The sequence below is a fragment of the Protopterus annectens genome, chromosome 16.part0 (genome assembly GCF_019279795.1).
Source record: "Protopterus annectens isolate FY-2018-M chromosome 16.part0, PAN1.0, whole genome shotgun sequence".
NCBI lineage: Eukaryota > Metazoa > Chordata > Ceratodontiformes > Protopteridae > Protopterus > Protopterus annectens.
The window spans coordinates 482,940,818-482,962,475 of NC_056750.1; the positions used below are offsets into that span (position 1 = coordinate 482,940,818).

General features: G+C 39.7%; 1 protein-coding gene across 4 annotated transcripts in view; it reads right to left on the reverse strand.

Annotated features, from left to right (window-relative positions):
- The window catches only part of MVB12B (multivesicular body subunit 12B), a 1,443,639-nt gene that overhangs the window by 611,292 nt on the left and 810,689 nt on the right, over positions 1 to 21,658 (reverse strand). For all 4 annotated transcript variants that reach the window (XM_044058226.1, XM_044058224.1, XM_044058227.1 and 1 more), the window contains one exon: positions 399 to 496. In XM_044058226.1, coding sequence (XP_043914161.1) covers positions 399 to 496 — 98 coding nt within the window. The remainder of the gene's footprint in view (positions 1 to 398; positions 497 to 21,658) is intronic.

The following is a 21,658-nucleotide window of genomic DNA, read 5'->3' on the forward strand; positions in this document are numbered from 1 at the left end:
TGTCAGTTCATGTACATTACTGAATGTCTGATTAAAAATCTCTGTAATATGTTAGAGCTTTACTTCCTGGACCTCTGCTGACATTTTTTTTTGACTAAACCCCAGTCAGCCATACCCGATAAAAACAAAATAAATAAATGCCATGGTCCAAATAGTAAAAGGATATAATTGATGTAGTAAAATAAGCAGTGACATGAATTTTTCAACGCAGATTGCTTCGCTTCTGTATAATATAAAAATATCAATAATGAAAGCTTAAAGAAATCCCATGGATCAGTCAAATTCATTGGATACAGTTACTTCACAAGGAATAACATTTCTGAGTTTTTCTTCAAACCTGAAAACAAAAAGCACACACTGGATGGGAGAGAGAAAAATAATTCCCTATCCATACTTACCTGATATAGCATAAAAGTTTGAATTTTGGTGCTCAAGGTCTGGTCGTGTGGTATGGCTTTTGCTTCGGAAACTGGCAGGAAGTGTAAAGGACACATGTCTGTAGAAGGAAACAAAAATAAATATGCTGGACATAATATTGCAGCATAAGTTATATGGAATATTCCATAATTAAGACATCTAAAAAGTTATTCATGGCACTCATGTTCAACACGATATACTGACAAATGCATGCTTGGATGGACAGAGCAGTAAAAACAACTCTTTGCAATCACTCCTGCTACTTGCAACTATAAATGGCAAAAGGTAAACTGATTTGTAAATTACACGCTTCTAAATGTTCGGTGCAAATTTCTTAACTTGCTCCTTTCTGAAAATACAGAAGTAATACCTGCTATTTAGTCTCAATAGAAGCAAGATTATTAAAAGACAGACCTTTCATGTTGCAAATGATACTTCAGTCTTTTAACATACATAGTAAACAGATATCAAAGACTTCATTTATAAAGTTCTTCAGTTACAAGAAAGAACTAAAACCATACACAACGAAGGACAGAAAAACAAAGTAACAAACGTATAGACTTCATGTAACTCAACTGCTGCTTGAAGAAAGCAAAATTAATTAAAATTAGTGTTCTCTTGAAGCTCTATATCTTTTCCTGTTTGACATGACAAACGTCAGCATTTCAAAGTGCCAGGCCTTTGTTTTGCCAAGCTTCTGTGCAATGCATCAAAATACCATTTTTCCAAACCTATGAAACCTTCTCAAATAACACTTTTCTCCTATGTCACTACTATACTGACGAAAAGAGCAAGAGGTTGTTTAGCTCTTAATATACGAGTGCATTGAGTAGTTTTCTGTACATTAAACAAAGAAACTTGTTATCAGAAAAGATTCTGTCATCAGCCCTGTCTGTAAGCAAGTTCTTCTCAATCAATGCCAGAAAAGAAATTCCACCTCCGGAGAGAAATTCTGTCTTTGCAGTGCTATTTCATTAGTGCAGTCACCAGCTAATCCTATGGTGACAGTGCTGTGAAGAAACCATATTCTGACAGGCCAAGGTTTATTATAAACTGATGTTTGCCAGCTAGATTCATTTTCTTTGATGGGGTCAGCTTTTCCCTGTTAATTTAAATCTACATTTTCTACTGCTTATTCCAAGCCTGTGTGAATTTTTAAAAGGTTGGCATCAATCTTATGGAACCAGTTGCCACATTTAATGAAGACTCTTTTCTTTACCCAAAGCAAAGGCAGATTTGGACATGAAAGGGAGAGGCAGCTTTGAATTATTTAGACATATCAAAAACAATACAGATTAACAGAGGAAGTTACCAACATCATCTTTTGTGGCAGAATGATTTGGAACACTCATCAGCCTAAGTTAGCCTGTCACAAAACTCATATACCTGTCATTGTTTTTTCAAATGTTCTCTGTTTAAAACACCAGCACTGTACTCACCTTTCACTGCTTATCATCTGGTTTGCTCAAACTGTATGCAACATCTTTTGAAACATATAAAAATATTTATCTTTGTAAAACAAAATTGCATCAGCATGACTTGTATGACTGTGAATTTTCATTTAAAAAGGTAAACATTCACATACCTTGGTGAAATAAAACATACTACCAAGTTAAGAAATTAAGTACTGTATGTTTTTGTGTGTGTGTTGTTTCTAAAGTTAAAATTAATTTGTCACTTTTTGAGGCATTTCTCTTCAATGGGTAATAACTTTGTGATTAATTGTTATTGTCAGGTAGCAACAAAACAAAATTATTTAGTATGACATACGATATATACATTTTTACAAAAAAACAGAACAATGAAAGGACTTTCTATAACAAAACGTCTCTCTGACAGAAGAATACTATAGCATGTGATACTGCATTATTTAGACAGGACTGATTCTGTCTCGTAAATTACCACACAATCTTCCTTTTTTGCCTTCTTTTAATTTATCACTGTATTTTTAAGGGTGAATATCTGCACAGAAATTATTTCTTGACCGTTTTATTTTTCCATTATGTCTTTTTTATCACTGTATTTTTAAGGGTGAATATCTGCACAGAAATTATTTCTTGACCGTTTTATTTTTCCATGATGTCTTTGTTGTTACTATAAGTAGGTCACGCCAGAAAACATGGAAAAATAAAACGGTCAAGAAATAATTTCTGTGCAGATATTCACCCTTAAAAATACAGTGATAAATTAAAAGAAGGCAAAAAAGGAAGATTGTGTGGTAATTTACGAGACAGAACCAGTCCTGTCTAAATGTGTGGTCCAGTCAACTTAGCTGCTCAAAATAAATAGAATTAAATTAAAATAAATACACACATACATGAGTAAGACTAAATGGACTGACAGACGAGTATGCACACAATGCATGTGCTTGGCCCCTAGACATTTCAAAAATAATCACTACAGTAAAAGTTCTAGTGAAAGAGATGCTCTTTAAATCAACTTTCAGTTGTGACAAAGTTGTAATTCAGGAGGGCAAAACCTCTCAAGGATGGTATATCTTGACAAAAAAAAATTCTCACAAAAGACAGACACAACACAGCTACAATCAGTCCCATACCTCAAATCAGTGTTGATTTTGCAAAGTTATAACTTCTGTCTCTATAGGTCAGTATGAGTGAAAACTGGTAAGCCAGCTGAGGCTGAAGCTCTAACTGCAACCTTGATGACCTAAGTTTGGTCAGCAGCTCAGGTGCTGGAGTAGCCAGACAAATAAGAACTGATCAGCTATTGACTCCAACTGACGTTTTTTTGGTCATGGCAACAGCACTCACTGGGGGAGATGAGTGGGCAATACTGCAGCTAAAGGCAGGCTGCCAAACAGGCAAAAATGTGTGAAACTGATGTCTCAGGTTGTTATATACATATCATAATATGCTCTATCCCATTTAAAAGTTCCCACCTTAGTATGAAAAAAAAATCTTCTTCCCTGCCACTCATACCACATCTTCTTCCTTGTGGCTTCTGCTTAACTGGTCTGTCTTATTTCATACCCTCTTCAACTCTATCACCTCCCACAACTTCTCTGGTAGATGAAAATTTGCTTGACCTGTATATAAAACTAAATGGACAAAAAAACATTTTACTGGTTGCATCTTATCTACGTCCATAATCAAAAGCTTCCAAAGTTACATTAAATGTTCTTTAGTCTCTTCCCATATAAACTTAGCTGCCATAACAGAATTCTTTTTAATCCATACATCTAAATAATCCATAACCGAATATATAAGGATATTATTAAACCAATTTGTGTGTGGGTACACATTTTACTGCTATAGCTTTTATCTGTATTACTGGATTTATCAATTACAAAATAAAATATGAAAATAAAATAAAATTTTTCTTAGTCACCATACCATTATATCCTTGATTTGCAAGTGACTTATTTTCTTTGTCCGTGACTATAAACATAAAACAAACAAAGGGGAAAGACTACACCCCTGTCTGGTTCACATGTTCAAGCACAGCTTCTAACAGAGATACCCTTTCACCTTAATTCTTGCCTCTAAACCTTCATAAAAACTCCATATTAACCATATTACTCTATCAAGGAATGCACAAGCTACCCTTGCTCTACTCATAAAATTTCAGTGGACTCTACTGAATGATTCCTCTGCATCAAGACTCACCAAGAATTGTAGCATTTTCTTACATTCTGATTCTCTTTGGTTCATTACTGTCCTATTAACATAAACTGTTTGCCTCCCTTCACAAAACAACACTGAACCATATCTATCAGTTTTGGAAAGACCTTTGCCATTCTATTAGTTATTATATAGACATAAGCATAATCATGATTTAAAACTGAAATGGGTCCATATGAATCGGTCTGAAGGGTCTTAGACCCTTTTTGGGTAATACAGCCACCACAGCTTTCTTCCAAGATGCTGGTACTTCCCCCATGCCTTTTAAATACAGTTGAACAAAACCTTTCAAATCTTTTCCACTTTCTTACCTCCAAACTTCCACAGGAATAACGTCTCTTCCTGGAGATTTCCCTGTTGGGTGCTTATACATTACAGTTTTTCTCATCTTTTTCTATTCATAGCTGTTAACTGTTAAGCCTCATCTTCCTCTAACCAAGGAACCAAGGTATACTTACATCTTCCAATAATACATGCATTTGTAACTTTTTCTGGTTTCCACATTACTCTGGTTTATACAAATGTGCACAAAATTTCCAAGACATCTTCAATACCTGTATAGATTTTCTGGTAATTTTTCTTGTTGTACGATCCCTAAGCTTGGTGACAACCCTTTCTACTTTCAATTGCCTAAGACGTGCTAAAAGTTTTTGTGCACTGAGTTCTTATTAAAAACAGTGGCCTAACAGCAACCATTTCTAAACTCAAGTATATTATCCAAATAACCCAGCCACTGGGGATACACAAGCCAGTGCATTTCTTCGTGCCGGTCCCAAGCCCGGATAAATGGGGAGGGTTGCGTCAGGAACGGCATCCGGCGTAAAACATCTGCCAAATGAGATATGCGGAAACCAATACAGATTTACATATGGGATCTGTCGAGGCCCGGGTTAACGACGACCACCATCAGTACTGTTAGCCGACAAGGTGCTGGTGGAAATTGGGCTACTGTTGGATGAAGGAGGAGCAAGAAGAGGGGAAAGCATGCCTGAAGGCAGGAAGAGAGGAGAAAGGCTAGGACTGTGGTAGCGAGGGTAGGAACTTTGAATGTTGGCAGCATGACTGGTATAGGGAGAGAGCTAGCTGATATGATAGGCAGAAGGAAGGTTGATATATTGTGTGTACAAGAGACCAGGTGGAAGGGAAGTAAGGCCAGGTGTATTGGAGGTGGGTTCAAATTGTTCTATCATGGTGTGGATGGGAGGAGAAATGGGGTAGGGGGTTACCTTGAAGGAATGGTATACCAAGAGTGTTTTGGAGGTGAAAAGAGTGTCAGACAGAGTGATGTTTATGAAGCTGGAAATTGATGGTGTAATGATTAATGTTGATAGTGTATATGCTCCGCACGTTGGGTGTGCGATGGATGAGAAAGAAAAATTTTGGAGTGAGTTGGATGAAGTGGTGATGACTGTACCCACGGGTGAGAGAGTGGTGATTGGAGCAGATTGGTGAAAGGAACAGAGGGGATGAGGAAGTGATGGGTAGTTATGGTGTTAAGGAAAGGAATGCAGAAGGTCAGATGGTAGTGAAATTTGCAAAAAGGATGGACATGGCTGTGGTGAATACGTTCTTTAACAAGAGGGAGGAGCATAGAGTGACATACAAGAGTGGAGGGAGATGCACACATGTGGATTATATCCTATGCAGGAGGGCCAGTTTGAAAGAGACTGGAGACTGTAAAGTGGTGACGGGGGAAAGTGTAGTTAGGCAGCATAGAATGGTGGCATGTAGAATGACACTGGTGATCAAGAAAAAGAAAGAGGAGTGTGAGGGCAGCACCAAGGATCAAATGGTGGAAACTGAAAAAGGGTGATTGTGAGGTGGAGTTCAGGGAAGAGTTAAGACAGGCACTGGGTGGCAGTGAATTGTTACCGAATAGCTGGGTAACTACAGCAGAGCTAGTAAGGGAGACTGCTAGAAAGGTGCTTGGTGTGACATCTGGACAGAGGAAGGAGGACAAGGAATCCTGGTGGTGGAATGAAGAAGTACAGGAAAGTATATGGAGAAAGAGGTTGGTGAAAAAGAAGTGGGATTGTCAGAGAGATGAAGAAAGTAGACAGGAGTATAAGGAGATGAGGTAAAGAGAGAGGTGGCTAAGGCGTATAGAGAGTTGTATGAAAGCTTGGACACCAAAGGAGGGAGAAAAGTACCCGTACCGAATGGCTAGACAGAGGGACCGAGCTAGGAAAGATGTGCAGCAGAGTGATAAAGGATAATGAGGGAAACGTACTCACTAGCGAGGAGAATTTGTTGAACAGATGGCAGGAGTACTTTGAGGAGATGATAAATGAAGAGAATGAGAGTGAGAGAAGGCTGGATGATGTGGGGGCAGTGAATCAGGAAGTGCAATGGATTAGCAAGGCAGAAGTTAGGATAGTTATGAAGAGGATGAAGAATGGAAAGGCTGTTGGTCCAAAGGACATACCTGTGGAAGCTTGGAGGTGTTTAGGAGAAATGGCAGTGGAATTTTTAACCAGATTGTTTAATGAAATCTTGGAAAGTGAGAGGATGCCTGAGGAGTGGAGAAAAAGTGTTTTGGTACCGATTTTTAAGAATAAGGGTGATGTGCAGAGCTGTTGTAACTACAGAGGGATAAAACTGATCAGTCACAGCATGAAATTATGGGAAAGAGTAGTGGAAGCTAGGTTAAGAAGGGAGGTGATGACTAGTGATCAGCAGTATGGTTTCATGCCAGGAAATAGCAATACAGATGCGATGTTTGCTCTGAGAGTGTTGATGGAGAAGTACAGAGAAGGTCAGAAGGAGTTGCATTGTGTCTTTGTGGACTTAGAGAAAGCATATGAGAGGGTGCCTAGAGAGGAATTGTGGTATTGTATGAGGAAGTCGGGAGTGGCAGAGAAGTATGTAAGAGTGGTACAGAATATGTACAAGGGTAGTGTGAAAGCGGCGAGATCTGCAGTGGGAGTGACATATGCGTTTAAGGTGGAGGTGGGATTACATCAAGAATCAACTCTGAACCCTTTCTTATTTGCACTGGTGATGGACAGGTTGACAAGACAAGATCAGACAGGAGTCCGCATGGATTATGATGTTTGCAGATGACATTGTGATATGTAGTGAGAGTAAGGAACAGGTTGAGGAGACCCTGGAGAGGTGGAGATATGCTCTAGAGAGGAGAGGAATGAAGGTCAGCCGGACTAAGACAGAATATATGTGTGTGAATGAAAGAGAGGGTAGAGGAATGGTGAGGATGCAGGAAGTAGAGTTGGCAAAGGTGGATGAGTTTAAATACTTGGGATCAACAGTTCAGAGTAATGGCGAGTGTGGAAGAGAGGTGAAGAAGAGAGTACAGGCAGGGTGGAGAAGAGTGTCAGGAGCAATTTGTGACAGACTAGTACCAGTAAGAGTGAAATGGAAGGTCTACAAAAGGGTAGTGAGACCAACTATGTTACATGGGTTGGAGACAGTGGCATTGACAAAAAGGTAGAAGTAAGAGCTGGATGTGGCAGCGTTAAAGATGTTAAGATTTGCACTGGGTGTGACAAGGGTAGACAGGATTAGGAATAAGTATATTAGAGGGTCAGCCCAGGTTGGACAGTTTGGAGACCAAGCCGGAGAGGCGAGATTGCATTGGTTTGGACATGTGCTGAGGAGGGATGCTGGGTATATTGGGAAAAGGATGCTAAGGATGGAGCTGCCAGGTAAGAGGAAAAGAGGAAGGCCTAAGATAAGGTTTATGGATGTGGTTAGAGAGGACGTGCAGGTGGTTGGTTTGACAGAGCAAGATGCAGAGGACAGGAAGAAATGGAAACAGGTGATCCGCTGTGGCGACCCCTAACCGGGAAAAGCCGAAAGAAGTAGTATATTATCCAACTACTCCATTATTTTCCCTTTAGCATTCTACAGTTGCTCCTTTATTTGTTCTGTGAGATTCCCTTTATTCTGCAATACTTTAACCTCTATCTACCCCATAAAAACAATTCCTATTACTTTTCTCCCATTATATCTTTTCTCTCTCATATCTATCATGTTTTTAAACTCAATTTTCATGTTGTGTCACTCACTAAGCTATCCCTTCTAAAGATATTTCCATCTTTCCCACTAAGTCTTGAAACATTTACAACACCAAGGCTTAAATTCCTCTTTTTTTTAACAAAGTAGCATGAAAACACCACTGCCCTTTTTCTACTTCATTACCCTGCATCCTTACTTTCATTTTTATTGGTGAATTATCTGAAATAGTAATTGGCTGTGTGTCAAAGCTTTCATTTAAATGCACATGCTCCTGTGAAATATTTCTTTCCAGTCTAGCCCAGTTATTGTACCTTGAGGAACAGTATGCAAAAGTCTGTGTTCCTACTTAGTGAATTAAAATCTTCCATACAAATTTTCATATATTTCTTGAGAAATATATCTTTAGTTATATTTTCCTTTCCATCTCAACATGATACATTCTCACATTTGCCAATCAGATTCCAGTCTCCAGCCATAATTATTCTATGCTTAAAGCTTATTTCTCCCAAAATTGCCTTAGTTTCCATAACAGCAGTTTTAGGCAGACTATATGACTATATATACATACACAAACATGCCAGCATAATCCTCCTCCCCAGCCAATAACCTCTTACTGGTACAAACCAACCATTTTTGTTTTTTTCCTTTTATCACTACTGGAGCCTCTGTAGCAAATACTATCAAAACCCCCCTTCCATTTGTTCCCAATATTCTGCTTTATGTCAACAATGAAATCATCTCGGTCAGGTTAACATGTTCATTTCTATTGAAATGCGCCAATTCTTAGAACAATGTTGTGTGTGCTTTTTGTCTCCCTGCCATTTACGTTTGGTGATATTATGGCCACAGTAGCTATTTAAAAAAAAAAAAAAAAAAAAAGCTATTGCTTCCATCTTTTATATACGACACTTCTTTTGAATGTATGTTTCCATCTTTTAGCTTACAACACACCCTATGTTTGGCAGGCTGACTTCTTATGCAGTTGCCTTTTCTCATCTCCATATGAACCATGTCACATTTTTAAGTATTTTTGCATTAATGAAAACAGAAGCCCTCATTATGACTTTTAATTTACAACAAATACACAGGACTATGTGCATTAAAAAATGAAGTTTACCCCTCTAAATAGGAGCAGATTTCTAAAACTGACAGTTGCACCCACAGGTACAACCAATTCTAAAATTAAGGGTACCCATGTTGAAGCATGCCTACATTACAGCCTGTGTTTCCACTTAAGTTAATTGCTACCTGTAGACTTGTCTCTCACAAAAAGACTTTCTAACAGGGAAAAAAGTAGCTAACGATTTTGCAAATGCAGTAAATATCTAACATTTGTATGCCTTTCATCATTTTATCTTACTTTTCTAGCCTTATATATAAAAACGTTCCTGTAGCTTAAACCAAATACATTAGATAACCACCTCTGTAAAAACACTTTTACACTCCCTAGCAGCCAAAGACCACAACATTATATTAACTTTAACTTGCTTCTGTCCAGCCTTTCTTACCCTGTCATGGTGTAAAGCCTGGATATCTTACAAATAAACACTTTCTTCTTTTAATATATATATAGCATATACAACACTCACAAGACTTGCCCAGTTCATATTTAAAATACCCCTGACTGCACACTACAATATAGCTTTACAATATAGCATGCGATTTGCATCATGATTTTTGTATACAAATATTAAGAACAAAACTAATATATTGCAGTTACTTCTTCAGTAACTTCAGTGTCCTCATGAACATTGACAAAGTGAGGTATATACTTTACAGGTCACTCGCCAGTTTAAGATAGTAAAACTAAATTACTGTTTTCCTTCCTATATCCGGTGGGACTAATGTTCTATAGTCTCCTACATATTCACCATTTTCACAATGCTGCCAGTCTTCTTGATAATCTCCATCTTCCACCACCAGTCTCTAGTTCAAGTCCCAGGTACTCTTGATTTGTCTAATCAGCTCCTTTTTTTAATTCTCTCTCTCTCAAGCATTCATTTGGAGGAATGAAAAAGATTTAATTGGCAAAGTCACTATGGGTTTTGTTTCTGTCGGAAGAATAAGGAGCAAAGTCTCATTCTCCTTAGTGGATAAACTTTTTTTTTCCTTCTTTGCCTATTCTGAATCAAAAATTCTTTTCATCCTTCAGGAAAACATTATGACAAAACTGGCCACATCAGCTTGAATATCACACCTAGCTTGCAATATCCATGGACTCCAGGGATAAACTTGTTTCTCTTTTACTGATGAACAGTGCCCAGTATTTAATATGATTCCCTTCTGGCACATCTTTGCCAGTAGTAATGCTTTATGTTGGCACGACTGCTATCCCATGTATAGATATTTGAGTATGATACTTCTCTCAATTAATAAGTTCTGCTACAGAACACCAGTCCAGTTTCTAATTTGTACTTTCATAAAATTAATGCAGTCTGTTCCTTCCAGTTTTCTCTAGGAATCAGAAAATCTCAACTTTTCTCTGTGTGCTCTGTCTTCTAATTCCACTATTTTTTAAAGCAGGTCTCCTTAAGAAGCCTAATGTTCAACTATTATTTTCATTTCAATCTGTGATTACTGAAGTTTTATCAGTTCACCTAAATAGCTAGTTAAAGATCTATTTTTCCCAGCTTATTTGACTTTATACGTTCCTTCAGTATTTCCCTTATTTTGAACATATGAGTGAATCTGATTTCATTTCCCTCTAAATTAATATAAGTAATGTCCTGTACAGACACTGAAACTTAGAACTGCCTTCTGACGAACAGCTGCACAATTCTTCCAGGCCAGAGTTTTGTTCTTTTCCAATCAATTCTTTACTTTCTACAAATTTTTTCTTTGCTGGCATACAATCAGTAAATGACTTTTACCAAATGGAAATCTTTTACTGGCTATGTTTCACACTGGGAGAGTTGTAAACAAGTTGTTGATCAATGTGCAGCCATCTTGGAAGTCTATCACAATATAAGTATTTTAAGAAAATTTAATCTGTTAGACAGGATTCTCCCTTAAAAATTAACAAATATGACTGGATTTATAGGGAAGATGTTATTTAAAAGGTATCAGGAAAACACATTTATATATGCGCGTTGACTGTTACACTACGTACTGCTAAAATACAGAGGTAATACATTTAATATTTGTCAATAATGAGATACATTATGTCAATTATTTTCAAGAATGTATCTGATTCATTTAAATTTGTGAAGCTGTTTGCAGCATATATGAAAGACAAAGGGTGTTCTTTTATGGATGTTTTTACTATGTGGGCCTACAATAAGATTTAGAACTACTGTATGCAAGATTACTGTTTTAATAATGGTAATTTCTCATGGCAACTGCTACAACATCATTATCAGTTTCAATATTACAGACTGAATTGGACTCTAAAGTGATCTTACTGGATTTAGTCATGGAGATGTTTGTAGGACTGCTTAAAGAACTGGGTCATCAATAAAGGAGATTACAAAAATATTTGTCACAGCACCTATGCTGTGGTACAGGAAATGGAAATAAAATATCATATATGTTGCATGTTAAAAGGACTGAATGCTTTTCCAGATGACATTTTGCTTCTGCAAAATATGCTGATGAAGATCAGCAGATGCAATTCTAAGGTACCTAAGCTTTTGCTCGACACTGAGGACATGCAGGCCTCAAAGGATGAAGTAATAATGGACAGCAGAAAAGACAGCTTTCCTAGTATGAATCACCAAAGTTTTTTACATGGTGGTATAAACAACTTCAAAGCAGGAATACCTTTGGTATCTTTCTCCACAGATTCATATTACTTCTCCATAGAGGCCATAAAATCAAGATGTCTACTATGATTACTGATGGTCAAGAAACTGCCTAAGGAAAGGCCTTAAGATTAATAGAGGGATGTGATATTTGAAATGTATTAGAACTACACAAACCACAGTAAGTGACAATAGGTCATTACAGCTGTTGCTAATCAAATGCCCTTGGTGCAAAGTATCAGAAATTAGCAAGCCAAGCATATGAAAATTGAAATCTGCTCATTCTTGGTCCTTAGGGGAGGGTGCTGAAGGGACTCCAATTTTCAAAACTTTTTTGTTTACACTACCAAGCATGAAAATTTTGGAGTCTCATACTGGGAAAACTGTTGTCATTTTGAGCTCAATAGACCCAGAATGTTCAGTGAAAAAAGTTATGCAAAACCATGGCTGAGATATCACAGATACAGCAGCCAAGGAACAAATCTATCCTGAGGCAAACAGAGTGTTGGGAAATTTGCAAAGCCGATTTCTTGCTACTCCTGTTTTGATACAAGAAAAAAATAAATATATATGAATACAATACTCACATGGATGTAAGGATTTTTTTTAGTTCCTGTGTGCCCCCAGATGCTGCTCTGCTTTACTGCCATTGGTTCCAATCTCCACATCTAGTACACCCACATGTGGTGGTGGTGTGTGTGTGTGTGTGTGGGGGGGGTAAGCATAGGTGTCATGGCTGGGCAGCCAATATCCTCCTGGCAGAGGCCACCACAAGCAAGATGGGAAAGGGATGTGAAGCCTTTTCTTTGGGAAAGGAGAGTGGAGCCGAAGACATCAATAACTGTATTTGATGTGTAGCAAAGTATCTTGGAAGTTGAAAAAGCACACCCATGGTACTACAGAAAAAGTGAGGACCAGTGAAATAGAAACACTGCATAGATTTTCTTCTGGACTGGAAATAAGGAAACTGCATCTACAAATGTGTCTTAGGGCCCCTGTTTGGAGGGAGCCAAACAGAAACAGAGAAGCAAACATTGTTCATTGTTCTCTGAAAGAACTATTATGCAATGCAACATTTTTGTAATGAAATACAGCCCTCTTTAACAGCAGCTTAACGCGGAGTGTGCACTTTGTCCAGAAGAGAAAGTGGGGGAAGATGGGAATGGTACCTGAATTAGTTAAACTAAACCCCACAGCCTCCATGGTTAAGGGGATCGTATGTAGTCTGTGGCAAAGGCTTAAGCCTCTTCATACTCTAGAGAGTTCTGTTGGAAACTCATTATGCTAGTGCTGTTGCCAGTGATCCCTGCCCCTAACAGGACAGTGGTATTACTAATTCAAGATTGTCAACACTGGATAAATGTAGGCTTTCTGAAAAAGATCTGCTTTCTGTTACAGGTCAGATCTCTTAAGGAGGAAGTGATTCAGAGCAATAGAAGACGGACTACAGTCACACAGTCTGTCGTACACTGGCAACAGCAGATACTTTGGGGAGCATATGGAGGAGGCAATACGTCAATTGGGAGTCCACAACTTACGGTTTACTCCTAGGAAAAAAAGTAAAACAAAACCAGTAATTCTACCAGATACCCATGTCAGAGCCCACAGCCCTGCCTCCTGCAAAAGTTAATAGATGTTATCAAGCTTTTAGCCTACTGACCCTTCAAGAAGCATATATGCAACCTTCATGTGTACGACTTTCTTCGCAAACATCTTTATGCTTGGCTCTGTGTCACAGAGAAATAAAGCTCTTGCTATCTTACAGGTTCAAACAGCAGCTCAGGTAATGGAATAGCAAAGCAGGAGGAGAGTGGGAGTGAGCAGAGGCAATGGCTCAGCCATCACAAAGAAATGGAGACTGGCAACCAAATCAGCAGGTTACTACAAAGCAAGCAAAGCTTGCATACCACCATAATGACAAGGACCAGTAGACATGGTCCTGGCAATTCTAAGCCAGAGACAGTAACTCTCATTAAAATGTGAGAGGAAGACTGAAAATGTGCGTACAGAAAGGATGCAAAAAGCCCCATGCTGACATGGTTCTTTATGTCAGCCACCATGGAAGGGAGGGTTTGGGTCTTACAGAAAAGTCCTTGTGTGCCAGGATGCTGGGAGGGGCAAAAACCATCTCCATGGATGTTTGTATGACATCACCCATAGTCATCTCTCACTTTCATTTTGGAAATTTCCCAGTAACAAATGAAAAAATGAGTTCATAACTGATGTAGACAGGCTTCACAGCTGGCAGACACAGAGGGAATAAATACATGGGGGCAGGGTTACCTACCACATTAATATAAAGAATAACCTGTGTGAGAGGACTTGCTGAACCCCTGCCTCACTCAATTAGAAATTTTATCTCAACATACCTAGCATCTTACATGCATCAAAAGCTATTAACATATTACAAAGATCAAGGGGTTTAATGTCTTTATGTACGATGCAAATGCTTAATTTTTAGGGTGGCCTAGAGCACCAGATTCAGTATTCACGGGGCCAAGTACATTTTCCTCTGGGCCACCGAAGAAGCCACCAGGAACTGATTTTTATGTTAGCAGTTAAGGATGGAGTTTCTGCAAATTCCACTTGGTTTCTTCACTATTGTTGCCAATGTATGCAGCATATGCAATATTCCGCAGAATAAAACCACCGTGCTTCCTTTCTGTGGCCACACTATATGAAGACTGGACACTACAGTACTTGGGATGTCTCTAAAGGGGCCTACAAGTGAAGCAGCACTCATGGGGATTGTTCTGGGGTCCTGAATGCCTAATACAAGTGTTTCAGTTGACAGCCTTGTGAAGGTTCACAGACATGGGAAAAATATTGACAAGCTTGTTATGTGGAAGACAACTGACACAATGTACAACAAGGGTAGCAAATGCAAAAACTACCTACCCAATATGCCAACAGTGCAGGAGTCCTTGTCCAAAAATAAGGTGCTCAGATGTTTAGGCCATGCAACATGTGTACTGCTGTTGAAATCACAGAAGAACCAAGCTGGTACCTCTCCTAAACTCTGAGCTGTCCAAAAGGTTCTGTGTAATCTTTGCTTTATGCACAGGATAAAATCATACATGCACAGGTTTTCATTTTCAGCCTACAGGTGCTGGGGATATACATCCCCTAACAGCAGGGTAAATAAAGCAGCTACTTCAGATGACCCAAATATAAGTCAGCAACTGGGGGAGGGTATGGAACTAGTAAAAGGACTACGCCAAGGTGAATAAATGCAGATGTTTTAGCGACAGTAGTCAAACACACACACCTACTCTCTTGTCCACATCAGAAATAATGCAATTTCTCTGAATTTACTGCAAAGAAACCCTTTTCGGATATACATACCTTGCTACTGTGGCAAATGGACAACTTTTTGCAATGTTTATATCCTATAGTAAACTATGTACTGTATCTCTTAACTACAAAAATTTCTGAAAAACAGAAATTTGTCAGCTGACCTTTCTATTGTACATGTGTTTATTTTTGTCACTTTGTAAATTGTACTTCTACTGCTGTCATTTTTGTAAATTAATCTTATATTGTTACTGCTCCTTGAGCTTTGGTTGTACCTGAAAAGGGAAGTCTGACCTGTCCACTTACTTGGTTAACAAATAGTTATTAAACAGATAAGCACATGAACTGTAGTGCTTCCTTAGATGTGAAACCTGAAAGACAATAAACGGTACAGTGCTAGTCTGTTCACTGGTCACTTTCAGATTGTAATGTGGTCTGAAAATTCTTAATTGGTACTGTTCTCTGTGTACAAGAAGGGAAAAAGATGGAAAGTTTCAAGTCTTTCTGGAAAGAAACTGGTTTAACGTCTGCTGAAGATTTTCAGCAGTGACTGGCACCTGACAGGTTAACAAAGTTTGTTGTAAGGCAAGATTCCAAGCTAAGAAACATAAGAAGCAGACATCTTGTCACACGATGGCAAAGTATTCAAGGGTGGAGGAAATAAGTCAATTTGGAATCCACAATTTACGGTTTACTCCTCAGAAAAAAGGTAAAACAAAATCAGCAATTCTACTAGATACCCATGTCAGATCCCACAGCCCTGCTATAAAGTCATAACTGTGTTAAACTGTGCTACCCATTCAAGCGTACTTGCATATGTGTTTCAGTAACACTCCTCTACGACAGAATACACACAAAGTGCCAGTCGCAGAAGTCTCGACAGAAACTATGAAACTGACCAGGGGTTTCTCTTATAGCACAGTGCTGGGACCTCTCCTTTTTGATATTTACTTCTCGGACCTCAAAGCAGAGAGCCATGTCTTTTGGCTAACAAAGTATACACATGACTGTCACCCTATTAAACCCAAAATGCTCCAGAATGATCTCCCCTTGAGTAACACCTGGTGTGCCAAAACCGGTGTCAAACTTAATGTTAGAAAGTACAGTATCACTACTTTTGGAAATTAACCCCCACTCCTCATCATACTGTCTAAACCACACCCCCTTACAAAATGTAAACAGACACCTAAGCTACTTGGGTTGATAGCCCACTGTCTTTTGACCATCATTACTTATAGACATTTGAATACCAAGTACGTCTGACTGGGTAGGAGTTCATTTTCAGTGGAGGCCTGGGGAGAAAAGCTCCACAATACTAAAAACATTTTAAGAACAGTAATTTTACAGTCTAAAAAAATAATACAAAAAAGCAACTACAGTTTAAATAATTAAATAAAATTAGACATAATATGAAAACTTTGGTTAAGAACTGATACAAGTTATACAACGATTTAATAGTTGAGAAATTTTAGCCAGTTTACACAGAAATTAAAGGTGTGTTAATATAATACAAACAGGAATTGCAGTACTTATTGAGAGAAAAACAGGCTTATGGTATATTTAGAGAGAAAGCCAGAGGAGAGAAATTGATAAAAGTAAGGAAGTGAGTCAAGAAGGGAGAGTAAGGAGATGTAAGGTACAAACAAGCATTGGTTCACATTTAGGGATATAGTTTATTCTGGTGTTATGCAAGAACGTTGCCAGCTTTTGGCTAGGAAGTTGCCATATAACAGCTGTTGTCAAGACCTCCTTTTATTTAGCCCAGCCAACTGCCAAGGAAATATTATCAAGGTCTAAAGAATTAATCACTCGTACTCTGCACTGATCAGGCCTTTTTACCAAGTTCAGTCTTCCCTCTGGTATGTATATCACCCAAGCATATCAAACTAGAAAGACCCCAAAGGTTTCTCAGGCTGGAATCATGATCATTTTATTCAGTGTCTTGCATTCTTTTGAGGGGAGATCTCTGTCTTGCTTACTACTCCCTTTGAAAGTCCTGATTGTCCTAGACCTCCTTTTACTCCACAAGTCAAATATCTTCACTAACACTAGAAGTAGTGGGACTCACTATATTCCTTTAAACAAAGGCTAGATGACTGGATGGGTATCATAGATTTACTCCAGCACTGACCAGTATGGCATGCCTGCAGAAAGAGGTGCTGCCTAAGGAAGGAAATTGACACAGTGAAAGTGGTCATGAGACTCAATGGCCTCTGCAGACTCCAGCACAAACAATACACCTTTATTTAGAAATACGGACAAAGTGCCAAACCAGTGTAATGTCGGGCGCTTGCTGCAAAGTACATTTGTGTAAGAACTTATCATAACAGTAGATGTCCTATTGAGCACTGCTGCAGTACTCCTAATATCAACTGCTTATCACCACTGATGTCAGGCCAGGGTGCCAAAGCTTTACCTTGCCAAGACTGTACTTCCCAACATGTGACCTCAGCTCGTAACAGGATGGGTATACAGGTAGATGTATGAGAGAGAGACAGAGACACAGAGGGGGACTGGTGAACTAGGAGGAGTGAAGCATGGAATGTAAGGAAACCCCCTCAGTTCTAGGATGATGTCCACAAGATAGGAACAGAGGATAAAAAGCCATGAGAGGCAGTAGAAAATGAATGTAGAGGGGACGGAGGGTAAGTAAGGAATACTGCAACAGTGATAATCAGGAAATCTACTGTTATGTTAAGGTCTTACACAACTGTACTGTGTCCGGACTGAAATCACTCCTACAGTATTCCTAATCAATGGGTGACTCCAAGAGTTGAAGTGAAAATAAGTTGGTTGGTTAGTAGTAAGCTGCAGGACAATCCAAGAGGCCTGCAAGGACTGATGTAACAAAGGTAGCCCTGGATCTTGAAAATGCATTAATCTTGTAGTGTTTAGTGAAGGGGTATACAGAAGACCAGGTGACAGTTTTCAGTATTGCTCTAGCATTCACCCCTTTTTATAAGTAGTAAAATAGTTACTACTATGCTACTAAAATGTAATAAATAGTTTTCTATTCCTGAGGAGCTTTTGTCCCCGGGTCTCTGCTAAAAATAAGCCAAAAGCTCAGCCAGACTAACCCGGTTAACAAATGTAAAATAAATAAAATAAATAAATTTAGAAGGCCCCAGAGGATGCTGCTGTACTGATACAAAGAGCTTGAAAGCATGAGGACAAGGACTTACTATTTAAAGAATAACCAAAAAGAGATGGCTCTGGAGATCCAGCTTGCAATTGTTTTCTTAGATACCGTGCTGCCGAGTTATGAATCCATAAAAGAGACAAAGAGTTGTTCAGATTTCGAGTGGATTTGGTTTTGTCCAAATACAACTGTAACAGTCTGTGAATATCTAAAGAGTGTAGTACCCCCCCCGGGTTCTCTGGGTTGGGAAAGAAAGCAGGGAGATTTATGGCCTGGTTGAGTAACAGCTCGTTCACTACACTACTTTAGGCATAAATAAAGGATTAGCCCTCAGGGCCACCCTGTTCTTGTGAAAAATAAGAAAAGGAGGAATGGCAGTGACAGTCTGAAGCTCTGAAACTCTTCTAGCTGTAGTGAGAGCTTGAAGCAGAATAGTTTTCCAAGTGCAGAATCTGGGATTTGCTGAAGCTGCTGGTTCAAAAGGAGGTAAAATAAGTTTTTCCAGCACGAAGTTGGGGACTCTAGGAGGGGTTACAGACTTTCTTGGTGGTTTAAGATGCAGCACCCACTTAAGGAATAATATGACCTCAGGTCTGGACATAAGTGGAGGAATGAGGGGTAAATAAGCAGAGGGTTGACAGGTGGATACTGATTGAAGAGGATGCCAGACCTGTATCCATGAGATCACACAGATATTTTAGTATGGAATGTACCACTGATTTGTTGAGGGGTCCTGTCCATTCTTCTGGCACCAAAAGGAAAATCTTTTCTATTTGTCTATGTAGGATTTTCAAGTGGTGGATCTCCTGGCTTCTTGGAGAACCTTAATTATACATTCTTAGAAAAGTGGTGCCTGTAAGAAATTAGAACCCGATCATCATCAGGGTTAGGTTTCAGTATGTCAGGCTGTGGTGTAGCAGTGACTCATTCTGCTGTGTGATGAGATCTGCTTGTAGCGGCAGTTTGCAGTAGTTGCCCCATGGTTACATGAAACAGAGAATCAATGCCGTCTTGGCCAAAAGAGGATCACTAGCAAGAGTTCTTTCTGGCTTTCCTTTTTGGGCCTTTAGAAGAACCCTTGGGATGAGGGGTAGTGGAGGGAAGGTGTAGAGGAATCTCCCTGTCCAGTGAAAGATGAAAGCATCTGTTCCCTTCAGGCTGAGGGGCAAAGGCCACAGTGCAAAAAGTACAGTTGTGTACACTTACCATAAATGTAGATGTTCGAGTGTATTCACTGTTGCAGTCATCACATTAGGGTTATCTGCTTGCAGTAGCCCACAATCGGCCTGATTATCAAAGTCTTGGGTCCTGCGTTGGTTGCTGTCTCATCTTCCATGACATCAAGTATAAAGCATGCAGCCGATGCCATTACATCAGTTTTTCTTGTCCCAGATGTCAGGTGCCCCCCTAATGGGAAGCAATTAAATATATATATGCAAGGTTATACCTCCAACAAAAAAGCAAATACACCAAAAAGCTTTTAAGCATAGTAAAGGAGAATAGAGGTATAGCCAAAAGAAGATAGGGGGCTGGAGGGAGGGTAACCAGGACTGCAACAGTGAATACACTCAAACATCTACATTTATGGTAAGTGTACACAACTGTACTATGTTCTTCGTGTTTCACTGTTGCAGCCATCAATTTGGGTAAATTCCCAAAGCTAAGGATGGGAGGAGGAATTTAGATAGCATTAGGACCAGCTATAAGGCCCTGCAAGACTGCAGTGGCAAAACCAGCTCTGGATTTAGAGAAAATTGGAAAATGGTAACAGTTGGTGAAACTATGTACAGAACTCCAGGTAGCAGCTTCTAGGATATCCCTGGTAGGGACACCTCTGAGAAAGGCTGTAGAGGTAGATGCAGCCCTGGTTGAGTGTGGTCTTATCCCCTTGTGGGATAGGTTTACTATGGTGCTTATAGCAAAAGTGAATGCAATGGCCTATCCATTTAGAAATGGTTTGCTTTAAAATGGCCTTCCCTCTGCCCCTGCAGCAAATGCCACCAGCAGCTGTTCAGATTTCCTTTGAGGTTTAGTCCTGTCCAAGTAAAATCTAAGTTGTCTGTGCACATCTAAGGAGTGCATTATCTGTTCCCCTTTGTTCTGTGGATTAGAAAAGAAGGTTGGCAAATGACTGATTAAGAGCCACACTGGATACTACCTTGGGCATGAAGGAGGGATTGGTCCTGAGGGACACCCTGTCCACATGAAAGATGATGAAAGGCTCCACTGCAATAAGGGCCTGTAATTCAGACACCCTTCTTGCTTAAGTGATTGCTAAAAGGAAGGCTGTTTTTCAAGAAAGGATTTTTAACTTTGCACTTGCAGCTGGCTCAAAAGGAGGTAGACTGAGTTTTTCCAATACAAAGTTAAGGTCTCAGGCTGGAGTTGGGGCTCTCCTGGGTGGTCTTAAGCTTTTGGCCTCTCTGATGAACTGCTTAAGCAGTGGATGAGAGAAGAGGGGTGGTTCTGTGTTGTAATGAGCTGAAATGGCTGAGGCATGAATTTTGATGGAGGAAAAGGAAAGGCCCTTGTGAAGCATCTCAGTTAAGTATTGAAGAATCTGACGTAAATTAGGCGCTGTTGTGCCCATCCCTTGAGATTGGTTCCAGGGACAGAATCTTTTCCATTTTTCAGCATAAGATTTTCTAGTACTAGGCCTCCTTGCCTCCAGAATGACATCCAACCCTTGTTTACTGAGGGATGGTAACGGAGAGATCAGGTAATTAGTCAGGCTGCCAGGTTCAAGGTTTGAAGCTGAGGATGCAGAATCTGGCCCTCCTGCTGGGTCAGCAGGGTAGGGGTCTGAGGCAGGTGCCATGGTGCCAGCAGTGACACACTGCGCACGAGGGGGTACCAGTGTTGGCGTGGCCAGTCTGGTGCAATCAGTCTCATCCTTGGTTTGTCCTGTTTGATCTTTAGTAGTACTTTGGAGAGGAGAGGCAAGGCATAAACTGATAGATTTTTCCAGGTGAAGGACAGGGCATCCACTTTCCAAGCTTGTTTGTGGGGAGTCCTTGTGCAGAATTTGTCCAATTGGTAGTTCTGGGGGGGGGGGCAAATAGGTCTGTATCTTGGCTCGCCCAATTGTTTATCAACATGTTGAAAGTCTTTGGTTCCAGTTTCCACTCGTGTGGGTCCATGACATTTCTGCTTAGTTCGTCTGCCAGTGTATTTAGCTTGCCAGGCAGGAATTGAGCCTGTAGGTGCACTTGGTAGCTCAAGGCTGTGTTCCTCAGAGCCATGGCTAGTCTGCAGAGGGGGGTATGAATGGGTAGCCCCCTGCTTGTTTATGTACCACATAACAGTGGTGTTGTCCGTCTTTACCATTAATTGCCCTGGAAGAATGTGATCCTTGAAGGCTGTCAGAGCATTCTGTACAGCTAACATTTCTTTTTGATTTATGTGCAGGTGCATTTGACTTGGGTTTCATTTGCCCTGAATGCACTTCCCTG